The following is a 27,095-nucleotide window of genomic DNA, read 5'->3' as shown; positions in this document are numbered from 1 at the left end:
GACACCTGAACCAACCTCAAAAATGCTAATTTAGAATACATTTTGATTTTGAGCAGTAAGGTCTTTATAATAAACTCCTGCATTGTCGTGTAGAAATGCACACTGAAATGAATAAGGGTCTTTTATACATGCACACATGCAAGGGATTAGTTACTCATTACAATGAGAGAGTTACTCATTTACGGAGCCCCTAAAGGGACATTGGAAAAAAAAAACTGATTTCTCATTGTAATGAGTAAATTATTCATTACAATGAGTAACTTACTCATTGTAAATTACTCATTACAATGAGTAACTTACTCATGAGTCAGTTACTCATTGTAACTCATGAGTAAATTACTCATTACGATGAGAGTGTCGAAAAACGGCTACCTATGGGTCGTAGATTATTTGCCTGCTAACGGTAGCTTCCTGCATTCAGGTAGTCGTAGCTTATTTACCTGCTAGCACTAGTTTCCTGAATAAGGAATAAAGGTATTTAATACATGCACACATGGAATGGACTAGTAACTCATTGCAATGAGAAACTTACTAATTACAATGAGAAACGTACTCATTACAAAGAGAAAGTTTCTCATTACAGTGAGAAACCAGTTTTATTTTCAATGTCCCTTTAGGGGCTCCGTACTCATTACAATGACAAAGTTATTTATTACATTGAGAGTTCCTCATTACAATGAGAACATTATTACATTGAGAGTTCCTCATTACAATAAATAACTTACTCAGTACCATGAGAAACAAGTTAGGTTTTTTTTTTTTTTTTCAATGTCCCTTTAGGGGCTCGGTGGTGGTGAGAAGAAATTTATCCAGTGCGCACATGTCATGAAGCTCCCAGTGATTTTGCGTACATGCTCAACTTGTGGGAAAAGCCAGAACATTTCTACGCATTTGGTAGTGAATGAGGCCAAACTGTTTGTATGTTCATTCATGCTCGTCTGCTTTTCAAATGGTTTTTCTTTCTCTTCACAAGCCGACACACTTCCGTTCCGGGAATCTAAAACGAACAACCGCCCACATTTCGAGGATCGACATTGTGACCGCTAGTTGGCTCGTAGGTGGGGAGAAAGGCTGTCACTACGGAATGAAAATTACCTTTAAATTGATCAACAGTGTTGGGAAATGTCTTGACAAAGTGACTCGCGTATTTACTTAAGAGCCAGCTGTATTTCCATGGAAACAGACGTAACAGGGCCATCTTAAATTGTGGCCTTAAATGAATCGCACAGCTATACGGGACATGCACCGACCATACAATCAAATTTTAGGCTGAATATTAATAAAAATATCAACTTTGGAGTCTTTCCTCTTTTGGCCTTTGCATTTTTGTATCAAAGATTTAGCACGGGATCTGCACTTTTCCTTGGTCTTTCAACATTAATCATGCATGGAGTTTCAAGGCAGCATTTTTGACAGAACTTAACAGCAAAGCACAGTGTGTTCCTGCTTTTATGCTGTCATGTACTGATGTGATTTGAACTTGCTTGTTTAAATAAGAACACCCCCCCCCCCCCAAGTGAATGGAAACTTCTCTGATTTTCCTTTTCAAGGGCTTTTACGTGTTTTGGGAAGTACAGCAGAATGTGTGTGTAAATAAATATAACTGTAGACATGAGCAGACGTGTGGGGGTTGTTGCCATCCCTGCTGGCAGCAATGAATCTATCGATAATAAATTTGTAGATTTAACATTTTCGAGGTATTGTCTCTATACTTAAGGAGATTTCATCAGAATTTACTCCAACTCTGCACCCCCGCCTCCTTTAAAGAAAAAAAAAAAAAACTTGTATCTTAGAGGGACAAGATGGCACTTAACATAAATGCAAAAAATATATATATATCATAAAACTGATCATTCGCCACCAAAATTTTTGTTGAAGTATCTCTTTATGCCCACTTTAGTGTCTGAAAATATTAGAATGATCAACAAAATGTTTTGTTTGTTTTCACAGCCAACAATTAATGTCGCATAATATAAAATAACTAATCGATTGTCAGGCGGCACGGTGGCGCAGCTGGTAAAGTATTGGCCTAACAGTTCTGAGGACCCAGGTTCATCCCAGTCCCACCTGTGTTGCATGTTCTTCCCATTCCTGGGTGGGTTTTCTCCAGGCATTCCCGTTTCCTCCTACGGACCAAAAACATGCAACATTAATTGGACACTCTAAATTGCCCCTAGGTGTGATTGCTAGTGCAGCTGTTGTTTGTCTCCATGTGCCCTGCGATTGGCTGGCAACCAGTTCAGGGTGTACCCCGCCTCTTGCCCATTGACAGCTGGGATAGGCTCCAGCACTCCCTGTGGCCCTCGTGAGGATAAGCAGCAAAGAAAATGGATAGCTGGATGGATGTCAACTAAACTAAAAGTAATACATGCAAGTGCATTATTATATTATGACAGCATGTTTAATATCCACTCATGGATGGATGGATCATCGATTGTCACCAGAATTAATGTGGACATCTTTACTGATATCCATTTCAACCTTGAAAATGTCAAAACGATATTTTATGGGATGTTAAGTGTTTTCCTTATTTAGCCTCTATGGCAGGGGTCTCAAACTCAATTTACCTTGGGGCCGCTCGGACGGTGCACATGTACATATTTGGAATTTAAATTAGAAATTAAAAACAATCCCATCGTCTCAAACATCTTTTTTTTTTTTTCCAAAACACAAAATAAGATGAAGAAGAATGCTGGTGTTTACAACTTGTGTTCAAAACTACTAAAAAAAAAAAAAAAAAAAAAAAAAAATTCCATGGCAACCCCGCTGTAACTTTCTCATCGAAAATTGTTTCTCTGCTTGCATCAAGCCTGGTCGATGTCACCCGATAGCCATCTACCCCACCGTGATTGGTCGGCTCATCAGCTCCACACACAACACTGTGAAAGTGGCATCCATATAAAACTCGAGGGCCGCACTACCATTATACTTTCATATTAAGGTGGGGGCCACAAAATATCGTCTTGCAGGGCGCAAATGGCCCACAGGCCGCAAGTTTGAGAACCCTTGTCTATAGTTTTTTTTCTTAATGAGTTCCTATGAATGAAAAGCTCATCCGTAACATTCCAAAATATTGAAGTGATCATTCTGATATTTTTATCAACATCATCAGACAAAAGAGCATCACAGCTCGTTTCAGTACGTTTCATCCGATCTGAATGAGAAAACTGACTTTTGAAGAAGATAACTTCATTGTTTCTTGAAACTTTAGTTACATATATCTCGCAAAAAGGAAGAGAAAAATACATTGAACAGCCTGCAGATTAATGAGAAAATATAATTTTAAAAAATCATTTTAATCGTTTAAGTTTCATCATTTAAACCACGTCAAAGTCATGGCTGGCGCAATTGTCCGGTTCTATTTTGACACGTGGTCTGTTTCATGCACAGGTGTCAAACTCAAGGCCCGTGGGCCACATCCGGGCCGCCACCTGATTTTATGTGGCCCGCGTAGGCAAATCTAATGTGTCAACTTCCATGATTGTTGTGAAAATCGGTACCAAAATTTCAAACTGTCGAATGTATCATAAATGATAAAGATATTGGAAGCATTTTTGTGTTATCAAACATGAATAGTTGAAAAGCAATTAGCCTCAATTTCTGATGTTAAAACTAGGTCATAAACTCCGTGTACAATATGATAAGGCAAATACATTTTTTAGGGTTTCACCCTCAAGCTACGATCTGAGGGAAACCGTAACTACAATGTGGCCTGCGATAAAAATGAGTTTGACACCCCTGGTTTAGAGTGTCACCCATCACCCCGAGTTGTACCACACATGTCGAACTATCATTAAATTCTATGCAGTATAACTCAGTCGGATTAAAATATCTTGTGTAAACGTAAAAGTAAGTTTTACAGGCAGATACTAACCCCAGACCCAAAATGGCAACCACACACTATAGGGAGCAATTTCAAACAATTGCGGAACTTGTGTTTTCTGCGTAATAATCTTTACATGTATATTATTCAATGCAAGTCTTTTCGTGATATAACCAAACTCACCCCGTATTTCCCATACTTTGTACAAACTCAGGGATCTCTGTAAGAAATGTGTATGAGCCAAATTATTTTGAAACTGCTTTAAGTCATCCATTTACCAGTCGACAGGTTGGTTGAATATCATACAATTGCAAACTTTGAGATGATTGAATGCTGGGTGCACTCGCTCAAAAAAATTTACAGAATGACGGATGAAGGACTTACTCTCAGAAGTTTTTAATTAGCGCTCCTGTCTGTGTCAGCTGTTAAGCGAGGGCAGGTTTCAGCTCCTCAGTCGGTTCGAGAGGTGGTGGCGACGCAGCTGCAGTGACAGGTTTTGCTCAAATCAACAATGCAACGCTCTCTGAATTTTGCAGTTTAAAAAAAATCCCTCAAGCGCTAAGATATAAGGGAGGAACATTACCAGCGGCTTTTGTTTGTTATTGCCTTTGAGAAATATCATTCAAGATTCATATGAACTCCTCCCTGAAAGTCTATCCTATAATCTGTGATATTCAGTCAATAGATAGTACCAGGAGTGTTTCTGATATTAATTGTAGTCATTATATTTATGTACCAGTTGAATTTCTGTGTGTGTGTGTGTGTGTGTGGCTGGGGGATTCAGGTTTAGTGCTTTTTGTTGCAGGAAATTATAGTGCAAGTGTCAACAAGTCTCAGGTGTGTTTTACTAACCAAATCCGCTGCACCAAGCACAAATCAAATAACACACCGTTGTTTCACCGGTAAGGGAAACCTGACAATTGGTGCTTGCCTCTAACAGAGTATGTTTAAACACAAAGTTACATAAGATAGACGTGTATTGCATTTTACAAATGCCACCAGATCAAAGACATTCAAAGCCATGTTTTGTTTGATTTGGTTGTTAGATTTCTTTTCTCTAACTCAGTCATGTGTTTGTTTTTCTTCCACTCACACTTCCAATTCCATTACTTTAAAATTCATTTTGCACATGCGGTATTCATCCAAATGTTACAAGATTTAATAGAAATAAATAAATGAAAAAATTCACCCCCATTTAAAGTGCAATTCCTTAAAAAAAAAAAAAATATATATATATATATATTATATATATATATATATATATATATATTAGCGCGGTGGCTAAGCTGGTAAAGCGTTGGCCTCACAGTTCTGATGTCCCCAGTTGAATCCTGGTCCTGCCTGTGTGGAGTTTGCATGTTCTCCCCATGCCAGCGTGCGTTTTCTCCGAGCACTGCGGTTTCCTCCCACATCCCAAAAACATGCAACAATAATTGGACACTCTAAATTGCACCAAGGTGTGAGTGTGGCTGTGATCGGTCTCCATCTGCCCTGCAATTGGTTGGCAACCAGTTCAGGATGTACCCTGCCCCCTTCCCGTTGACAGCTGGGATAGGCTCCAGCACTCCCCGTGACCCTCGTGAGGATAAGCAGCAAAGAAAATGGATGGATGGCTATATCTTTACATATATATATATATATATATATATTATATATATATATATATATACTCCCACAACCCTTGTGAGGATACGCAGTTCAAAAATGGATGAATGGATGGATGTTAAATGTTGAACACAGTTATTATAGTTGCACCAGGTAGGAAGATCCATATGCATATGGCGGTCCAGAGGCTATATGCCAGGTCATGCTAAAACCTGAACCTTACTGGATTCCGTGTTGGGAATGGCCTGGGGATACATTGGGCCCACTCGCTGCATTGCTTCGGGGTACATATTTTTTCAAAGCAATGTCAGAGGGTATTGTATCTTGCCTGTGTGGATCTGACCCATGTCAAATAAACCAACAGCATTAGCCCAATAGACCCAAATGTTCACTTCAGGGTGTCAACACCTTCAATTCTTGTCAGTTCATTAATTCATAATGGTCAACTCTGGCTGGCCTCTGTTAAATCACCTACTTTAAAGCACACACGCACGTACGTATATGCACATACACACATATACACGGAACATACTACATCACTTGCATGGCTTGGAGGTTCATACATACGTCTGACACAACGCATAAACAGTGATTTATACCTAAGCCGGGGAGGGTTTATTCATATGTGTGTGCGTGTGTGTGTGCGTCTCGTTGAATGTTGAATACAGTACTACACAAAAGCTGTTAGGTCGATACAGGTCAACCTGAGTGTAGAGGTGCAGGACAGTCAAAGAGAGAATCAATCGAATGTGGGTGCACATCTGTTTAATAAGCCGTAAAATTGCATTTATATTACAAAAGGGCGAGTAGAGGTCTGCATTCTGTGAGGGCACCTCCTAAGAAGATTCAAAACTGTGAACCATCGGAAAAAGAACTCCCTTTGGAGCCTTAGTTTTATCAAAACTCCAATCTGACGAACTAAGACTGCCAAATGATTACATCTAGTACAATAATAAATCAAAAGAGTCACCTGGTAGCAAGAAGCAATCTCAATGCACATACTTTTTGTTCAGAGCGGTATCATGAAACTGAGATAAGTCTCTTAACCCAACATACCCAGTGAGTTATTATTTTTAGTGTAAAGAATGCAGCATGCGTTTCTCCTACCATCCGATGCGGAGTACTATACGGGTATATTGAATGGCTGTTTAGGGGAAAATATATAAAGCCCTGTGAAATCCAGCACATTTTTATGGTTCGTGGTGTGCAATTGCAGAGGATGAGGCACAGTAGCTGCGTTCTTTTAAAAGCATTTCTTATCTAGACTGGGGTTAGTGCCCTGATGCCTTGAAGTGTAAAGAGGGAAGGCCAGAGTGCAAGAGAAATTCAGAATTGCTGAAGCCGAAGTCTTTCTCATTGTGGAGGGCTTGCTTGCTCTCTCCTTAGATTTGGTTAGATATAATGGAGCAAGCCAGGCAGGAAACCAAAAATAATCTCCTTCTTTCTTTTCTCCACCAAATAAAAGAAAAGGTGAGGAAAAAAGAAGGAGGACCATCATCTGAATGACACACTGACATGCATGAGCGCGCGCACAGAAAGTGTGACATTGACAGAATTAAATGGAGCCAGACTAATCTTAAAGAAGAGAGACAGCTTGGGTGTAACCCAAGGACAGGTACCAAGCCCACACAGAAGGGCTGGGGTAGCCATTACAAGGCCGTGTAGCATAGGTGAATTAATTACGAAGGCAGGGCAGGAACGACCACCAAAAAGTATATGTAGAAATTAAGGGAAATTAATTATTCTATGTATTCAAACCGCAGGATCTTATCTGAAAATTCAGTGAGAAGGGATTGAAAGATTCAACGACTGCTATTTAAACACTCTGCGACTATGAGCGTGTGCAAGACTATGCTAAATCTCCTCTGAGTGAATGCTTATTGCTAAATCTATAAATGTAGCCAATTAAATATGGCTCTTAAATTTCTTCCGCAGTCTCAAACAAATGAAGTCCTTAAATCACTGGCACGGACTTAACTGCACATACGTTTAACCAAATGGAGAACAAACAGAACGCTGTATGCAGAATTTACTGAACGGAATTAAGAATCAACAACAGAGCAACTGTAACGTGAAACAGTTCAGTTATCGGTAAATGCTAATTTGTCATTTTGCAGCACTTATTGGTAAAGTAGTGTTCTCGAAATGTATTTAAACAGTATTATGATTGGATTCCAAAACTGCGCATGGTGAAGAATTTGCAAAAAAAAGATGGGCATTTGTGCTCCTCTAAGAAAAATGTCAAATGGACGCATGCAAATATCACCCACTGCACTGTCAATCTAATAAATCATTCTCTGTCCCTTAGTGTCAGAAATAGAATGTGTATATCCACTGGGGATTCAAGGCCATAAATTATATTTGAGAAGTTATCTCTTTTTGTTTTTCAACATCCTTCTGATGGTCCATTTCCACCTAAATGGACTTACAGTAGACTTGCATGAGTCAGTAGACCCAACATTTGGTTCCTCATCAATCATCAGACATTTCATCAAGAAATACAGACAGCTACTTTGCATGGCTCCTCCTGTGTGGAAATGCTGGCCAAGGCCAGTAAACAAACAGGATGAGAACAATAAGGATCTGAAGCTGATGAGCTGTTTTGGGGTGGGTGTCAGTCTGGAGGCTTTATCTCTTCTTGACAGGACAGCTTAAATTCAAGGCCTCACAACAAGTACCGGTGGCCGGCATTATAAACGGGGAACATCCATCTTAGCGTGAGACTAAGAGGGACCGGGAAGGAACGGCAGGCTGAGAATGTGAAGAAAGAAAATCGAATATGAAAGACAACTCCATGCTGACCTCTACTTCTCACCAGCTACTTGGCTTGGAAATATAACTTGTTCCTGGTTCACGGTGGCTAACCGAACAATCGCTGCCAAACTTTCTCTGCTTTCCCGTTGTTTATTCTTGACTCTTTCGCATTACACGGCCGACAAAAAACATTAAGAACAAAAAGTTTGGATTCAGTTTTTCCTCACACGTGACCAACGTGTCTGTGACTTGATCGTTAATATGTTATTCTATTTATTTCCTCCCTCAGTTGATGGGTGCATCGACTGGTCAGTGGATCTCAAGGAGTACCATGTTCTGGCCGGTGAGCCGGTAAGGGTGAAATGTGCCTTGTTCTACAGCTACATCCGGACCAACTACACCATGGCGACCAACGCCAAACTGCGCCTCATCTGGTACAAAAACAAAGGGGACGCTGAGGTAAAATTTCTTTTTACTGTTTTTTTTTTTTTTTTTTCTGGAGTCAAAGTCTATCTGGTGTGGACAAAGAATATGTAGATACAACATTGTCTCGTGAAACTGATTTTAATTGGGTCCAACTTGCAGGATAAACTGAAGCAAACTGCTTTTTGTCATGGGCCCCATTGTTCAGGTTGACCTCATCGGGCCATTATGACTGTGAAAGCATAAAAATCTTTAACCCCCTCATCATATTTCCACATGGAATTTCTATACTACTACTGAATGTTTTTAACAACTATTGTTGTTTGGGAACACAAAAATGCTTACAATACCCCAATGTTCTTTTTATGATATGACAAGTTGAAATTTTGGTACAAATTTGAACATCAATCACGGTTCAGTTAATACACAAAATTTAGCTCGCGGGCCACATGAAATCATGCGGCGAGACGGATCTGGCCCCCAGGCCTTGAATTTGACACCTGTGTCATCAGTGTTATCATTTATGATATGACAATTTGAAATTTTGGTGCAGATTTGGACAAAAATCACAGAAGTTAATATGCAAGATTTTAGCTTGGCGGGCCACATAAAGTCATGCAGCGGGATGGATCTGGCCCCATGGCCTTGAGTTTGACACCTGTGTCATCAACGTTATCATTTATGATATGACAATTTGAAATTTTGGTACAGATTTGAACAAAAATCACTGAAGTTCATACACATGATTTAGCTTTCGCGGGGCACATAAAATCATGCGGTGGGACGGATCCGGCCACCGGGCCTTTATTTTGACACCTGTGAACGAAAGGGTTAATTTATTTAGTAGATATTTGCTTCACAAATTAATTCCTGAGTCAAAGCAAAGGAGCTGAGAAACTAACGAATCATGCTGCCAGTGGGTCATATTATGCTGTAAATACTTTACCCTTTTTATTTTGAAAGTAAGTAGATCCCGAGTATATACTGTGACATAAAGTCTCTACTAATGAACGGTTCCGTGAAATGGTGTTGATGAATACAACTGGAGTTGAAAAAGAGTTTCTTCATGACCTTGGCAAAATGTCTTCGCTCCGCACCCTGTAGGAGCCCATCATCTTCTCGGGCCATCGGCTGAGTAAAGAAGATGACTCCATCTGGTTCCGGTCGGCGGAAATGGAAGACAATGGTTTCTACACGTGTGTACTAAGGTAACTTATGTGCGATGTTTGTGTGTGTATTGGGGTGGGGGAGGGGGGCAACCTGTGGAGAGTTTGCCTGTTCTCCCCGTGCCTGCGTGGGTTTTCTCCAGGCAGTCCGGATTTCCTCCCACATATAAAAAATTAAACACTCTAAATTTCCCATAAATGTGATTGTGAGCGCGACTGTTGTCTGTCTCCATGTGCCCCTGCGATTGGCTGGCAACCATTTCAGGGTGTTACCCCGCCTCCTGCCCGAAGATAAGCTGGGATAGGCTCCAGCGCTCCCGTGACCCTTGCGAGGATAAGCGGTTCAGAAAATGATTGGATGAATGTTGCTGATAAGAATAAACCATTCATGGAGTAATGCCAGCTCATAGATATTCTGTTTAAGAAATTGCTTCATTGTTCCTACAAAACAAACACATCATATCTCATTAATATAACACAGCCACAATAGTTGAGCAACAATGAAAGTAGTAACATTGACAAACACCCTGGGATTATATTTTTGAGTGCATTATCTTGCTGCATTAAAATATTGACTCTTATCAAATGTGCAGCACCAAACCTGTAAATAACCTTAATTTTTAAAAAATAGCCAAAGAGTGTAAACAGCACTAAGGTGACATTTTTTTCACCATCAGAACTGGCCCTGGTTTTCAAGGTAGGCGCGCTGCAGGAGCAACCTTCGTATGCTTTGCATCATAAATCAAAATCACCATTCTGTGTCCCCACTTGATCCTTTTCGGCTTCCACCTCTGCACCTTCTACTGCCTCTCCCCCGCCACTCCATCCGCTCCCTCTTTCTTTCTTCCGAACAGAAGCTGCCTCCATCTTCCCATCTTGCGGATCTAGCCCCCCCTTTCTTCGTGGTCCATTTTCCTCTGGCTCTCCCTGCACCAAATTCGCTTTCACACCACCATCATACTCCTCCACACTCTCCAATTCCTGCCAGAGCCTGACACCTATCGCCCTTAATAAGGCCCCCCTCCTCTCTCACTCTCTCTCTCTCTCTGTCTCTCTCTCTCCCTCTCTCGTTTCTTGCTCTTTCAGCTTGACAACCTAATTAGGGCTTGGTGTCTGTCATTGTCTCAGGGTCTGTTATTAACACTCTTACTCATTCTCTCTCCCTCACACACGCATGCACACACGCACGACCAACGACCCCCCCCTCCCCACCCCACAACCTATAATACCAGAAGGTGCATGCATTCTACTAGAAGATGTTCAATAATGTGCTATTCCGCAAAGATCACAGCTAATATATTCTTCTATCCATTAATTACCTTTAATGTTCTTGTTGCTGCTCACGTATCTGGAAAGGTGTAGTCAAGAACAGTTTCACATTAAAGCAACATTTACACGATTAGATGACTTGTTTCAGGCTCACTGTACAATTTAATTTTGAAGTGTGGACCTGAAAGAAAATAATTCTTACATTTGTTTATATAACTCCCTGTACCATCTTCTGTTTTGTGTGTGTGTGTGTGTGTGTGTGTGTGTTTTTTTTTTTTTTTTGGGAGGGGGGTTGTTTTCTTTTTTGTTGATGACATTATTACAATATGAATTGGACCTGGGTGGCACTGTGACTCAGCCTCACAGTCCTGAGGACCCGAGTGTGGAGTTTATATCTTCTTCCCGTGCTTGGGTGGGTTTTCCCCTGGGCACTCTGGTTTCCTCCCACATCCCAAAAACACGCAACATCAATTGGACACTCTAAATTGCCCCTCGGTGTGATTGTGAGTGTGGCTGTTTGTCTCTATGTGCCTTACGATTGGCTGGCAACCAGTTCAGGGTGTGCCCCGCCACCTGCCCGTTGACAGCTGGGATAGACTCCAGCACTCGCCGCGACCTTAGTGAGGATAAGCAGCAAGGAAAATGGATAGATGGATGGACTTGCACCTGCCACCATCATGTCCCCAAACCACGACTGTGGATTCAAGTCTTTACAGAATTATCTACTGCCACTAATTTTAGGACAAATCCTTATCAGTTTGGACTGTAATGAAGGTACTCTGCTATTAAAGTTAACACTGACATTTTCTTTGAACAAATGAAAAAAAGCATGCTAATGGCCTCCTTAAAAATACAATGTATTTATTTATTATTATTATTATACATTTATTGCACCTTGTGGAGAAGCACTCATCATTTCGTTATATGCACAGCATATAATGAGAATAAAGGCATTTGATTGATTTTGACAATATGCTTAACCCACGCATAGTATGATCTCTTCTGCAATGACTCTTACTTTTAGTCAAATCTCTGCACAGAAAAGTGCTCTTGATCATAGCACAACGTGTAACATTACGTTTATATATATATATATATATATTTTTTTTTTTTTTTTTTTTTTTTCAGGAATCAATACACAATACAACACCAGATGTCTGCAAGCTAGTCACAATGATTGAGCTACACACAAATCAGTCTTTTGGTAAACCAGTGCGTACACAGTGTTAACCCTCTATGTTTCGATATAGCTGGGTGGCTATTTTGCTAAATAGAAGGCAAAACACACAAAAACTACTGAACCAATATTTAGAGATATGGTACATGGGCTAAAGAGAAAGGAAGTCAATTTTGGCACTATTACCGTATTTTCCGGACTCTAAGGCGCACCGCATTATAAGGCGCACCTTCAATGAATGGCCTATTTTACGTTATGAATCCATTAGATGGAGCTGCACTCAAGGCGCAATATTGATCCATACATAAGCCGCACTGGATTATAAGGCGCACCGTCGGCTTTTGAGATAATTAAAGGCTTTTTAGGTGCGCCTTGTAGTGCAGAAAATATGGTATATACCGTATAAAATTGCAGATAAGAGAGTTTATTTTCACATTTTGCTTTGAAAGTCTCGTGTTGGCAACAAGTGAGGAAATTACCAATCAGATTCATTAGAATCCTTTACTGTGCACGTAAGGATGTACATAAACACGTAAGTAAATAAGATAATATATAAAATAAGTCTAACAACGTGTGTATTATTGTCACCCATCACACTGAAGTGGAACAGCATCGTGACATTAAGGGATTTGTGCACTACTGAGTTATTATCTTTGCTTCTTCTATAGGAGTGTGTTTTTCGTTGTTGTTGTTGCCATAGTTATGAAAAATTTACACCAGTCTCACGCCTGGACTTCCTTCCTTCCTTCCTTCCTTCCTTTCTCACTTTCTCTTTTTTGTTTTTGCTCTGTTTTTTTATTTGTTGCTATGAATGTTTGTGTTTTACTCACCCGCTGTGCTAAAAATGTGCTTTCTCTTACATTTACTACTTATTTTTAGCCAGCTCTGCAGGAAGTTTGTCTCCTACGTGTGGCTTGTTTTGATGAAAGTTCATAGTACATTATTGTTTCCTAATTTTAATCAATTGAGGCAGCATTGTTGCTGGTGAGTCTTTGTTAGTGTTTTGGAAATGTTATAGATACAATAGCTGTGTTAATATTCAGATGTTAAGAAAGACAATGTAGTCCCGGTGTTCTGGTCGACGGCAGTGAAGACCACGAAGGCAAGGCATAGGTGTCAAGGACCGAAGTGCAGGGAAGCAGGGTCGCAAGGCAGGAGTCCGGGAATCTCAAAAAATATTTCATTTGAAAAATGGCAAGCTATACAGTCCAACAACCAAATAATCAAACTAACAAGGAAAACCTTAAAAAAATAAACTAGAAATAAGACAAGACATGACACGGGGCATGGACAAACAAGACAGGACGCCAATAAACTGGACCAACAAGAACTGTAAAAAAATCATGGAGGTAATAATACAGACTTACGAGACAATGACAAACACTTGCACAAGACACGTGTGGCTGGAGGGAGCTGATTGGTCAAGACAAGGGAGGATGTTAAATGCTAACAGGTGGACAGAGCTAACAAAATGAGCACACGAGACATTGAAAACATGGAACACAGGAAACCCAGCCCTGCAAAAATGTAGACCGTGAAAACCAGCAGTAAAAAAATATATAATATATATATATATATATATATACAATTTGTTTATTTAACAATCTCCTTAAAGAGACACTGGTGCATAAATAGGCAGTGGATTCAGTAGAGGAGAAGTAGCCAGTGGAGGGTCTGGAGATTAATGAAACGTGGTTATATTTGCGACTCCTCATCAGGATCCTAACAGTGCAGTTCTGCAGGGGCTTTAGCTTCTGTAAGCTTCTGCCTGAGACCACGACAATGATCGAGTTTGAGTAGTCCAGCCTAGAGGAGATCGAACCATAGAACAGTCACTCAGTGTTGGGTAAGGAAAGAGGTGGGCGGAGTTTTTCAATATGTTTGTGCAGAGATAGCAGATGTCCAAAGAAAGATGATGGTCAAATATGATGGTAATTTGTGCCAGAGTGAGTGAGTGGAATGCTGTGGCTACAAATAATAATTTTGTGATGAGGGAAGACTGGGTTTGGTTTGGGGTACCGGATTGGATAGCTTCAGTTTTAGAGCAGTCCAGCATAAGGATGTTGATGGCAACCAGGCCTTTAGCTCCTCCAGTCACTCATTGAGAGCTGTCGTTGTGGTTAAGGGAGATGAGAGCATCACATTCAATTACAGTTGTGTGTTTGTCAGCATATTAGTGGTAGTGGATACTGTGCTGACTGATGAGCTGGGTGAAGAGGACTGGCCTGAGGACTGAGCCTTGTGGCAGAGAAACATATGCAGTTCTACCTGTGAGGGATGACTGGAATCAATTTAGGATAATGCTATAGATTCCACATTGCTTGTTTTTTTTTGTTTGCAGCATTGGGTTGCACCATTGGTATTTTGGTTGTGACTTTGAACCCCTTTTCCTTTCAAAAAAATTTAATTCACCTTACCACTTGTCTGCATTTCACTCACTCTACACCCACAACCATGACGACAGGTGCTTAGGATTTCAATAATCTTGAACAGTGGTCCCAAACCATCATTCATAGATGAATAGAGACCCTGAACAAAATATACAAACTGCTGAATTGATCAAAGAGGCGCCGTGAGACCGCAATTCCACAGTTTTAGTAGTGATATTCATTTCCAGAGAAGACTGGTGAAGATATCGGGAAGCTTTTTTCTGTTTGTTTGTGATGCTCACCTACACCTGTGAAGAAGTTTCCACTTTCGTTTCACTGATTTTAAAAGGCACTCAAATGCATTGTCATAGCAAGAGTTAGCCCGACTCACTTTGGAAAGGTGCGCCCTAGTCAGAAGGCGATCCCTTGAAAGCAGTGTTTTCGTGTCTGCGAGGGCAGATACCCAGACAAAAAAGAGCAATGTGAAGACACTAATACAAAGCCAAAGGAGCACAGGTGAACAGGCAGTTAGTTGCAATCTCTCTCAGGAGACTGGAAAATAACATTTTCTGAGACCCGAGCTGCACTGAGAGAGGTTTGTATGAGACAGAAGGTGAAATGCAATGGCTTCTTGGAAGTGTCAGCGAAGAGAGATAAGTATGAGGTAAATGATGATAGCGAGAAAAAGCGTAAACTGTGAGGGTAATTAGCAAAAAATGAGATTTTGTAGGGATGCAGTGGTGAAGAAACAGAGATTAAAAACAAACAAACATCCACTTCTTTCAAATGTTTGAACTCCGCAGTAAAGCAGCATACTCTGTCTTAGAAAAGGTAACAATGAAAAGTGAGCCTCCCTCATTAACATAGGAAAAGAAAACCAAAGTATACACCGAGCATGCAGCAGAGAATAATTGCTCTCTCTGAAGAGCAACACATAAGAGATTTGGCCCAAATTTTACATTTCGCACCACCTCAAAGGGCCTCCAGGGGGGACTCCATCCATGAATCGTTACTCATTCTCAAAAAGTAACATAACAATGGAACTGCAAGGTGTTTTCTTTGTTGGAAATTACCGGCCCAGCAACTAGAAAAGGTAAACTAGTCAGCTGGCTAGTCGGTAGAAAATGTTTGCAGTATAGGCCTGGTTTCCTGACTGTGTGGGGGCTGATCTGATTTGTAAATGATTTTGATAATCGCTTTTAACAGTCAGCTTTCAGCTTTATTGGTGCTAAACAAATTAGATTTTTGGAAACAGTAGAAATAAGTGAAAGTTGAAGTATTAAAATTTCAAATGCTTGTTGTTCAGGACCAATTGATCACCAGTGGGGATCAGATCACCACTAAAAATTCTTAGAAAAAAGAAAAAAAACTCAAAACCATATTCCTCACTAGTTTTGTGTTTTGACATACAAGGTTCAGAAAGAGAACTGAATTGTATAATTGCAGCTCATATTTGCTAATATTACTATTACGATTAATTTAATTAAATGCTAAACCCAAAGATCAAAGGTTAAGGACATTTGCAAGTAGAGCGATTTCAACAAAACATTTTGGAGGTCTGTGATGTGGGCCATTTTCCATTCAGTTTCCGTGTTCTCCCTGTGGTGTCACACGTTTTCTCTGTGTACTTTGGCGACTTCCCACATTCCAGAAAAAATCATATCAGACCAACTGAAGATTCTAAATCATCCTTAGGTGTGAATATTTTTTGTCGTCTGCTCTGTGATTGTCAGGCGAGCAGTTCAGGGTGCAGCCCACCTCTTGAACAAAAGCTGAAAGGCTTCATCTCACCCGTGACCCTTAAAGCCCAACTGGCATCCCTATAAACTTTCTAAAATAAATATTGTAATGAAAAATACATATAACATTATTAACTTCACTGTCTATATGAAAAAAAAAATGAACGGAGAGCACGTCATCCATAAGCAAAGTTGCGGAAGTCTCATTTGACATCCAAGTGGTCGCCATATTGGCTGCATCTCCTGTCCGTGACGTCACCCCGGACATTCGCTATTGAAAACAGGCTGAACACGCCCCTTCTGACACGGAAGAGAACATCTCACAACCAAGTGAAGTTACCGGGGCAATATTACCCTATTTTTTCTAGCCATATTTAGATGATATGCGGACGACGATGCGGCCAAACCGCCTCCCCGTCTGATCCCCTTCCGCATTGATGTTGAACCACCGCAGCCCAGCCGCGACAAACCACACTGGCCGAAAAGGCCAGTGGCAATTCACAAGGCCTGTGGAGGCCGTCCTTCAGCGGCTGCTGCATGAAAGCCTTCCGATGCCCACATAGACACATTTAGCACCCCTGACTTACGGATTATGTCCCCCTCCACCTATTGTATTTTTTTTTTCATACCTGTATGCACACCTACCAGTCATTTGGAACCCATGAAGTGTTCATCGTTTGCACCTGTGCTATCCATTTTTCACGACGAACCGGATCTTTTGGAAAAGTACGAAGAGCGAATCCATCCTCCCAAGTGTTGGCGCAATAACCAGCAATGCAACGGGCTGGCATTTTGGCTAACACGACGGAACAATGAGGTACCTTCTAGCAAGTAAAACTACTATTAACAGACGAGACCGCTTGAGTGCGCTACTGCCCTGTACGTCACTTCCTGATTCTTCACGAAAACAAATCCCTCGAGAGTATTTTCATGGCAGGCGTTACAAAAAGCCATATACGTCAAAATCAGATTTTGTGGTGAAAAAAAATGGCTGTGTCCATACTCGCTGCCGTTTTTTCATTAATAACGTACTAAAAATCATGCATTTCATGACAGTGGTCCTTTAAACGGAAGGAATCAGGAGGCTCAGAAAAAAGATGAATGGATGAACTAATATGAAGGGACTATTATTTCATAGCTTATCATAACAGAGGTGTTAAATGTTAGCATCACAGCCAAGATAGTTTTTCCACTCCTCTGTTCTACTTTTCACAGACATTGATTCAGCGCAGTCTCGGCGGCTGATTTAATGGCAAAAAACCTCTCGTGTTGTCCTCCCACAGCATTTCCATACAATCCGCTAAGAGACATGATATGTCTTGAATAGGCTGTACTCAGTCGGTTACGGATACACTGGGAATGGAACTGGACCCCTGCTGCTTCTTGTCAATGAAAACAAAAAGACTAAAAAAAACAAAGAGCACTTGATTTTAAAATAGTACAATAATTTCTATTGTATTGAAATGATCCGGTCTCTCACACTTATGTGGTCGACTGCTTCCAGAAGCCAGAAATAGTGAAATGCCATCATAATGTCTCAGAAATATTATCTGTACTCAAAATAAAAAAAGGAACAGAGTTTTCCCCTAATTTATTTTCACATCTTGTTTGAGTCCCTTTCAATTTTTGGATGATTGCATTCATGAAGTAGTGCCATCTGTCTGTCTTATTATAAAATACCATTCAGCAGTTTTAGTTGGCAACATTTAACACATAACCCATATAATTTTTCATGGGCTGAGTGAACGTGTGTTTTATGGACCAAGATCCACAGAATCAAAACATGCAAGCAAAATGAAGTTGGTCCCAAATTGCAGCTTCTAGGAAGGTGTGACGATATTCATAGGAACATTTGGCAGGTCAGGTGTTAGTCATTATGGGCCTTGCTCATAATCTGTCATAAAAATGAAAAAATAAATATGAACGGAGGGGGCGAAGTTGCGGAAGTCTCATTCGACATCCAAGTGGTCGCCATATTGGCTGCATTTACTGTCCGTGACATCACCCCGGACATTCGCCATTGTAAACACGTTGTGGCCCCTACTGTGGGACACACCCCTTCAGACATGTAAGCTGTATTCGAAGAAGAGAACATCACACAACCGATTTAAGTTATGTGGGCAATATTACCCTATTATTTCGAGCCATATTCAGATGACATGCGATCATGGCCAAACCGCCTCCCCATCCGATCCACTTCCGCAGCGGAGATGAGCCATTGTGGCCCGGCGCCGGGACGAGCCACCCCGGGCACCGGCCTTGTCACCCGGGGTGGCTCATTGTCGAGGCCGATGTGGCTTATCACGGCTCCGAGCCGGACCGTTTTATGGCGTTATCGTAGCAATTATTTTTTTTTTTTTAGTAGCTGTATACACACCTGCATGTCATTTGGAACCCACGAAGCGCTCGTCCTCGGCCCCCGTGCAATTCATTTTTCACCACGAACCGGGTTTCATGGAAACTTTTGAAGGGTAAATCCATCCTCTCGAGTGTTCGAGCAATATCCAGCAATGCAACGAGCCAGCATTTTGGCTAACACGAAAGAACAACGAGCTACCTCCCCGGAAGTAAAACTAATAGAAACAAACAAGCCCACTTGATGGCAGTCCTGCCATGTACGTCACTTCCTGCTTCTTCTCGAAAATAAATCCCTCAAGAGGATTTTCATGGCGGGAGTTACAAAAACCCATATACGTCAAAATTATGTTTTGTGGTAAAAAAACAGCTGGGTCCATACCGGGTTCCGTTTTTTCATTATTAACATACTAAAAATCATGCATTTCATGACAATGGCCCTTTAGTGTAGCTTTATGCACTGGGAAAAAAAAAAAAAAAGCCTGTCCCCCAAAGTGTTTCCACAACCTTGGAAGAGTAAAATTGTCCATGATGTTCTCGTTCTCACCTATAACTCCATGAAGCTGTTTTGCCATTTAGCTTTTGTCAATGAATTCAAATGAACAGCTGATTTATGTTTGCCATCTGTTTCTCGGGGGCTCGTGTTCCTCTGTAGCCTTCTTCCATCTCACCCCGCTCCCCTGTGGTCTTTCGAGTAAGTAGAACCACCTGTCTTCCTGTTCGGGATAAATCCACTTCCATGAAAGCTCGCACAAAAAGAAACTTAAACGTGGTCACGCGGGTGTTTGGTGATGTAATTTGAATGTTTAACCTTTCTCTTCATCGTTTTCTTTTTTTTTTTTTTTTTTTTCAAGATAAAGCTAGCAAGCAGGCACAAGCCCACACAATGGCAGTGGAAGAGGCAATAGAGGCGAGAAGGAGAGAGCGGTCATTTGAAGTGTCTTTGGCAGTCCTCTATGGGTTGGCAGCCATTGAATCAGAACCACTCTCATGCCAGTTTGGGCCGAATGCCAGTTTGCCAGCGTGAGAGCTTGAGCTGCGCTTTTTAGAAATGGAGAAAAAAAGGTTTCATTGCATTGAAGTTCAATGCTTTTTTTGAAAAGGTCTGAAATACTGTACAATCTGAGCTACAGTGATATGGAGAAAGAATTAAGGACAAAAGGAGTGGAGGGGCGAAGACCACTTGCAGTGAGGTCTACAATGACAGAGACCGCGGTGTGGGTAATGAGCCTATTGTTTTGGTTTCCACAATATTGAAAGTACACCACAAAGAGAGGAAAGAAAAGGTTTTGATTATTTAGAAAATACATTTGCAATAATTTCATTTTGCTAAAGCAGGGAATTATTTTGAAATGGCCTTCTTTGTCGTAACCCTCTCTCGGCAAAACTGGATGTTTGCGATATGGGCACAACTGTGTAAGCGGCATATGCCCAAAGCCAGTTGAATAAATATCAAGACTCAGTTCAAACCCACATCTGAAGCCGATTGTTTGTGGTCAACATCAAAACCTTTCACCTTTGAGGTTATTTTACACAATTTTGTCTATGGCCAGTATTTTTCCCAGTGATATTTCAGCCTCCTCACCAACATATCTGTCAATTTTAAGTCACTTTGTCAAAAATACGTCTCAAAGTCCCAGCAAAAGAATTACAGAAGTACATGCCAATTCTCTGGCCGAACGTTCAAAGCCTTCCATTCCACCTCATTACATGAAGGACACGACACGTACTGGACTGCCCGTGATTGTTGGCCTTGGCTGTAAATTATGAGGGGCAGAATTGAATGATGTGGACTTAATCCAAAGCAATGTTGCACTGTTACAGCTCTACTTTTAAAAACTCAGCCCACTGTGTTTTCCTACTTTACCGCGTTTTTGCAGTCCTTAAGTTTAATGAGAGCATGTTAAAATGCAGTTTGCCAAATGTAAAGGACAGTTTTTGCTGTTTATTTTGAAACATCCTTCCATTTTCCATAACACATCCTCAATAGGGTCACGGGCCTGCTGGAGTCCATCCCAGATATCTTCGGGTGAGAGGCTGGGACCACCCTGAAGTGCTCGCTAGCCAATTGCCGGGCGCATAAAACCAAACTACCACCCGCACTCACATTCACGCCCACGGATAATTTAAAGTCTTCAGTTAACCTATTAACCCGCCGTGCATGTTTTTGGGGATGTGGGAGGAAACCGGAGTACCTGGGAAAACCCACGCAAGCCAGGGTAGAACATTTAAACGGTACACATTGGAGGCTGGATTGGAACCCGAGTCTTCAGAACTGTTAGGCAGATGTGCTAGCCAGTCTTACACCGTATATTTTAAAAACATAACTGCACATGCTTATGTGTTCAAAGATGTTTCAAAGCACATTTTTCTTAAAAAAAAAAAAAAAAACTGAGGATGAACAGGATAGCTAAATCTTCAATGGATACCCTAAAATTAAATATAAAAATTGGATGAAAATAAAATAAGACCATGCTATTTTACTTGGAAATTAGCAATGATCTCTAATTTTGAGGAACACCACTCACCCAAAGTCATAAAGTTTATTATTCATACCTGTCGAAATAATCTTATCTTCCAAATAAAATACACGTCCAACTAAAATACGCTTTAAATACAGAAATTTCACTAGATGTGAGTCCTCGGGTTTATGGCAGAGTTCCCTGATAGTATGTATAACCTCAATTTGTACGTAATAGGAATTGCTGTAGTCTAGTCTAGTCTCCTAAACCTTGTTGAAAACCTTCCCACAAGAGTTGAAGCTGTGTAGCCAACATCATTTTAAACCATATGGATTCAGAAAGGGATATCATTTAAAATCATGTGAGTGTCAAGGCAGCTACTGTATGTACAGTATATATAAACACACACACACACACTTAATATGGATGACCTTTTTGAAAGTACTCTATTACTGGGTGAAGTCACCTTTCCTGTTGAACAGGTTATTTCATGTAGCAGGATAATATTGTTAGAATGAAAAGCAGATCGTAGCAAGACCCCAATTTTGTACATGCAGATTCTGTGAAGCCGATACAAAGATAGAGGTCAGGGGGTGCACCACACTAACAAAACATTTTTATAAAATTGAAGTACTAACTACATTGACCCCCCAATAAGTGTAACGCAACAACCATCCCTCTTGTCAACACTCAATAAATTGTACTTTTATTGATTGTCTTTGTAAAATAAAATAACACTAGAGGACGATCACTGACTCATGAAATGGAAAATATAATTTACTAAATCTCGGCCAAGCCACATTTATGGCAACAAGGATAATACAGTTTAAGTGTATGTGCTTTTCTGTGTAGATGCCTCGGGGTGCGCAGGTGTCATCCTCCCTCTTGCTGCCTGTTAGTTAGATTGATAGTCAAATTAATCTGCAGCTCCATCCAGGTATAAACACGGAGCCTGCTGGCCAGGATACATCCCCCCATCTCACCCCCCCCCCCCATTAGCACCATAACTCAATGCACCCTGCAGCAGCCTGGCCTGATCAGTGGAAGGTAATTGCTAAGAGGGCACTGGATTTATTGACAAGGGGGATGTGGTGGATTACAAGATGATTTGGGGATTAATTCATTTTGCATTTTAGGTAATTGCCATTTTTATCCAGTTAGATCTGCCGCAACACAAACACATAGCATTATTTTGAGTGCAGTGAAAAGCCTGTGTTCAATTTTACTGAGCGCAACTTTGTGCTGACTCACTTTACCTTTCTGCTATTCAGTGTTGCACTTTTATGCTTGCATTGTGAATAGGTTGATAATGCAATTCATATTTATTCTGGTTCCCATGTCATTTGCAACACCAAAAAAATGTTTCTCCACATACCTGTTTCAAAGTAACAACACATTTGTCTAACCGACTGGGTAAATGTGACTTTGGAACACATGCGTATCTTAAATTTACCTTCACTTTAATATTTCGGTAATATGTAGGTTAATTGAAGTACACGTACAGTACATGCAATCAATACTTCACTTTACTGGCTTGCCCTACACTTGACTTAGAATTAACAGAAAACGGTGACTTGGAGGAATCCATTGGTTTAATGACTAAACATTTGTTGCCGTGGACTAGCATGTGATGAAAGTCGACTCGAAAGTCGATTCATGGATTACATTAGTGATATTTTTTCGGTAAAGTGGAGTGGTTGCAAACCTTCTGTTTTTGCCATAGACCCAGTACACGTGAATGATAAATAAATAAATATATATATATATATAAATATATGGTGGCACGGTGGGTCAGCTGGAAAGCTTTGGCCTCACAGTTCTGAGAACCTGGGTTCCATCCTTAGACCCGCCTGTGTGGAGTTTGCATGTTTACCCCGTGCCTGCGTGGGTTTTCTCTGGTCACTCCAGTTTCCACCCACATCCCAAAAACATGCAACAATAATTGGACACTCTAAATTGTCCCTAGGTGTCATTGTGAATGCAGCTGTTTGTCTCTATGTGCAACCAGTTCAGAGTGTACCCCGCCTCCTGCCCATTGCATTTATATACAGTATAGTGTTCACAAAGTAGCCCTCACCCTCAAAAAGGTTGGTGACCCCTGAGGTAGAGTAAAAAAATAATATTAATAATTCCCATTTGAGAATATACTATAATACAGTGTACTGATTCTGGACATTTAAAAAAAGGTAGGGGCATGTTGTACAAAAAGAAAAAACTTGTTCAACCTGTTAATCTAACCTGACAGCAAAACAATAGAAAATGTATTTATATGGCACATTTCATATAGGTATAAGGTAACTTTGTATAATTAGAATCATTTAAAAACAAACTAGCGTATATACAGTATACTGTATATAAATGCAACTCACCATTACAATGATTGTTGATGTTGGGAGCCCTGTGCATATTTTTGCTGTAATATCAGAATCCGATCTTCTTGGTCCTCAGTCGGAGGATAAACTTGAGGAATCAAATAGTAGTTTTCTACCACGGACTAAGGGCTTGAGGTGGGATAGCTGTAGCTCCTCTAGGGTCTTTCTTATGTGAGAAATCAGGGCAAACTGGGAAGCCGTCACCATTTTATTTTTTTTTTTTGGAGTTTGCCTTTTTTTTCGGAACGTAGTGATGCTGCTCCAAAGGACCGGAACTCTCCTTATTTGTACTCTTGCAGAAAACGTCATGAAAGGCCAGTTCAGCAGCTCACAGCATGAATAGTCTGTCTAGGCCACACCATCTGGGCTAGCCGCTTTACCTGAAGGGAGCATCCTCTGCTGTCTTCTGGAATGATCTGCTGTGATATTTTGGCGTAAGGGAACAATGGCACTTTCTGAGGCAGCATGAGAGACCATGGAAATGGTATTCCATTGTAAGATTGTCAGATGTGATGCAATGATGAAGAAGAAGATGATGATGATGATAAAGGTTGCAGTGTTAGGACAGGCCAGAGCAACATCAGGTTGGGATTGGACATATTGAAGAAATGAAACTGCTTTGCTTTGCTCTGTTCATTTTCTCCTCTACTGCGCTTCCCTTCTTTGCGTTGCAGCCTTTCATGTCTTTATTTCATCCGACATCTCTCGCTCATGCTGTTCTCCGACTGTTTTCATTCCACCTTTCCGCTGTATGCCTCCCTTGCCTCTTTCAGTGAGACCTTCATTTCCCCTTGCATACACTCCAGCCTGGTCACCGTCCCCCGAAGACTCATTTTTTTTTTGGTGTTGTTTAGTGCCTTGATGTTCTTTATCATTACTGGCAAAGCTGTGCATTTAGAGTCGGAACAACAAATGTTTTAGAATTTAAGGTAGTGCAGTACAGATCACTGTTTTCCCTGCATACATCTTGCAGCAGTCCCCAGTCATTTGTGTAGAAAAATTCTGTCAGAGCCCTTGGCCTCAAGGAACCAATTTCTGTGTGTCGCGTTGGGTCGCCTCTGTATACGTACGTGTCTTATAGTATAGCTAGAGAAGAAACAAATCGTGAGCAGACAGACATACAGTACCTCGGAATGTCAGCAGTAAGGCGCAGCAGGCATCCTTCACATTGGCATACAGGCCAATTGTTCTGTTCCCTTGAGTATAATGTGTGTGTACAAGGCCCTGGTTGCACCATCTGTTGTTCATAATAAAGAGCGCACATTTTCTACCTTTTAATTCACTGCTCATTCTGGTGCCTTTGTTCGCTCTGCCCATGCGGTAAACCCCACGTTAGCATGTTTCGATAAACGCTCGTAATTTCACCAATGCTACCTTTTGAGATACTGAGTAGCTTTTCTCGATATTGTGACCTTATACTGCTTTTGAGGGCCATGCTCCAGCGATGTCAGGCAGCGGAAACTCACAAAGAAAGTGATGCTACTTAGCCAGTCAAATTTGGGTGAAAATAGCAAGGCAGAGATGGGATGTAAGAGGTGAGAGGCAAGTGAGTCATTCTGCCCACTGGGAGCCAGTGTGTCTCATCTCACTTAAGCCTTAACTGAGGTCACACAAAGCAAGCAGTGTCAAAATCCAATGTGTTGAATCCACAAGGACCCTGATCCATTCATCCACTGTCCAACGACGGGATGTGTTGTCTCGGCCAGATGGTGCCATCCACATTGGATTTAAAAGGAGATTAGTCCGCCGAAGTGTCTGTCAGTGCTCATCTTATCAGTTTATGTAAAATTTCTCAACAAAGACAAAACATTTTGGACGCGGAAATCAAAACATGTGCAATCGGGGGCTAAATAAATGTCCTCCATGAAGGAGATATTAATGAACCGGGAGTAGAGCCAAATGTTAAACCGACAAAGGTGTAAGATCAAGTCTGATTCATGTGACGGTGCCTCAGCCTGTCTTTTCAAAATGTAATACAATCCATTAGGTACTGAAGTTATGGGTGTGCAGAGTGGCTGTAAGTGTCCATGTGACTATTCCTTGCCATTTGTGGAAAATGGAGTAAGTAGGGTGATTACAAAAGATTATGCTGGCAAGTGGATTTCTGTGTCCATATGACATGTGCCCCTGTCGTCCCAAAAGAAGCTGCAGTTCATTTCTGGCTCTTATGTGTGTCCATATGAAATCAAGACAAGAAATTAACATGTCCCCTGCCTGGAATTGTGATGATATGTTTTATATAGTAGAAATATGATCTGTTCAAGTTTGTATTATCATCGTTATTATGCCAGGACAATGTATCGATCACAATGGGACTGTTCTGGTTGTCATAGCTCTGACAGCCCTGTCTTGAAATGTGGGGAAATCATTATCCATTTTCTTTACCGCTTATCCTCACGAGGGTCGCAGGGAGTGCTGGAGCCTATCCCAGTTGTCAACAGGCAGGAGGCGGGGTACACCCTGAACTGGTTGCCAGTGAATTGCAGGGCACATGGAGACAAACAGCCGCACTCACAATCACACCTAGGGGCAATTTAGAGTGTCCAATTAATGTTGCATGTTTTTGGGATGTGGGAGGAAACCCACGCAGGCACGGGGAGAACGTGCAAACTCCGGGATTGAACCGGGGACCTCAGAACTGTGAGGGCAACACTTTACAAGCTGAGCCACCATGCCGGAAATCATTATAATGTACTGGTTTATAAAACTTTGTGGAGGGCTCCCAAATGAACTAAGGAAAGTGCAGATCAGGATAGAAGTCATACAATATAGTATATTCTCTTCACTTTATTATGTCTAATATGCTATGATTTTATTTATAATGGCCTGCATCAAATAACATTTTTTCAACAAATCTATATACTGTATGTTTTTCCTGTTGCCAATTGGATAAAGTGTTTCAAACTGCATCTTCTGTGCCTTTGATTTAGTTTAACCAAATCAAAATGGTAATCTCTGATCTATTTTTACCCGAGATCTTTAAAAAGGAAGACAAAATATGTATGCACGTGTTATGTAAGGGATTCAGTCGTTTTGGTGACTGGCCTGTCTTAAATCCACACATAGCTTATATAACTGAAATTCACACGGCATTAGAAATACACACCCACGTGCACAAAGAAGCTGTAACATAATTTACATTAAGAAAGGATTGCATTGCATGCAAAACATGCTTCTGACTCAGTATTCAAGGTTTCATTTCTTTATTCATTGCAAGATAGCCATACGACATTTAAACGTATGTTACTAGCCTAAGGATGGTGTCACTGTTTTGTGACAAACACAAAACGTTTTGGGGTTTTGGAGGAGCAGAAGTGGAAGACCATGACACACGATCAGAACACTATAATAACATTTCAATAAAAGGAGCGAGTTGAATGAAAGCCTTTTGGTGCTTCGTAACTCAGTGTGCATCATCATTGACACACGTACATATACAAACAACATCAAAGGAATATATATATATATGTATATATATGTCAAGTATAAATAATTTTTTTATTCTTACATTTTAATGGGCTTATTCAGTGCCCACGTGAGGGAGGATCTTTTCAAACCGTTGACAGGAAGATATGATAAAA

General features: G+C 40.8%; 1 protein-coding gene and 1 long non-coding RNA gene across 9 annotated transcripts in view; one reads left to right on the top strand and one right to left on the bottom strand.

Moving 5' to 3' along the window:
* Positions 1–27,095, top strand: part of il1rapl2 (interleukin 1 receptor accessory protein-like 2) — a 338,297-nt gene that overhangs the window by 224,095 nt on the left and 87,107 nt on the right. For 5 of the 8 annotated variants that reach the window (XM_061834273.1, XM_061834271.1, XM_061834272.1 and 2 more), the window contains 2 exons: positions 8,472–8,641; positions 9,710–9,813. In XM_061834273.1, the coding sequence (XP_061690257.1) occupies positions 8,472–8,641; positions 9,710–9,813 (274 nt within the window). Of the gene's footprint in view, positions 1–4,265; positions 4,317–8,471; positions 8,642–9,709; positions 9,814–23,705; positions 24,099–27,095 lie in introns of those variants that run through there. The other 3 variants (XM_061834276.1, XM_061834279.1, XM_061834278.1) reach the window with 3 other exon arrangements.
* LOC133508357 (uncharacterized) lies at positions 807–4,341 on the bottom strand. Its single transcript, XR_009797040.1, has 3 exons — positions 4,208–4,341; positions 2,068–2,126; positions 807–1,759 (listed from the first exon to the last, which is right to left on the bottom strand). It is a non-coding gene; the product is annotated as an uncharacterized LOC133508357 (long non-coding RNA).

Source organism: Syngnathoides biaculeatus, chromosome 11 (assembly GCF_019802595.1).
Source record: "Syngnathoides biaculeatus isolate LvHL_M chromosome 11, ASM1980259v1, whole genome shotgun sequence".
NCBI lineage: Eukaryota > Metazoa > Chordata > Actinopteri > Syngnathiformes > Syngnathidae > Syngnathoides > Syngnathoides biaculeatus.
The sequence above is the reverse complement of the archived record's forward strand: the minus strand, read 5'-3'. Positions and strand labels throughout refer to the sequence as shown.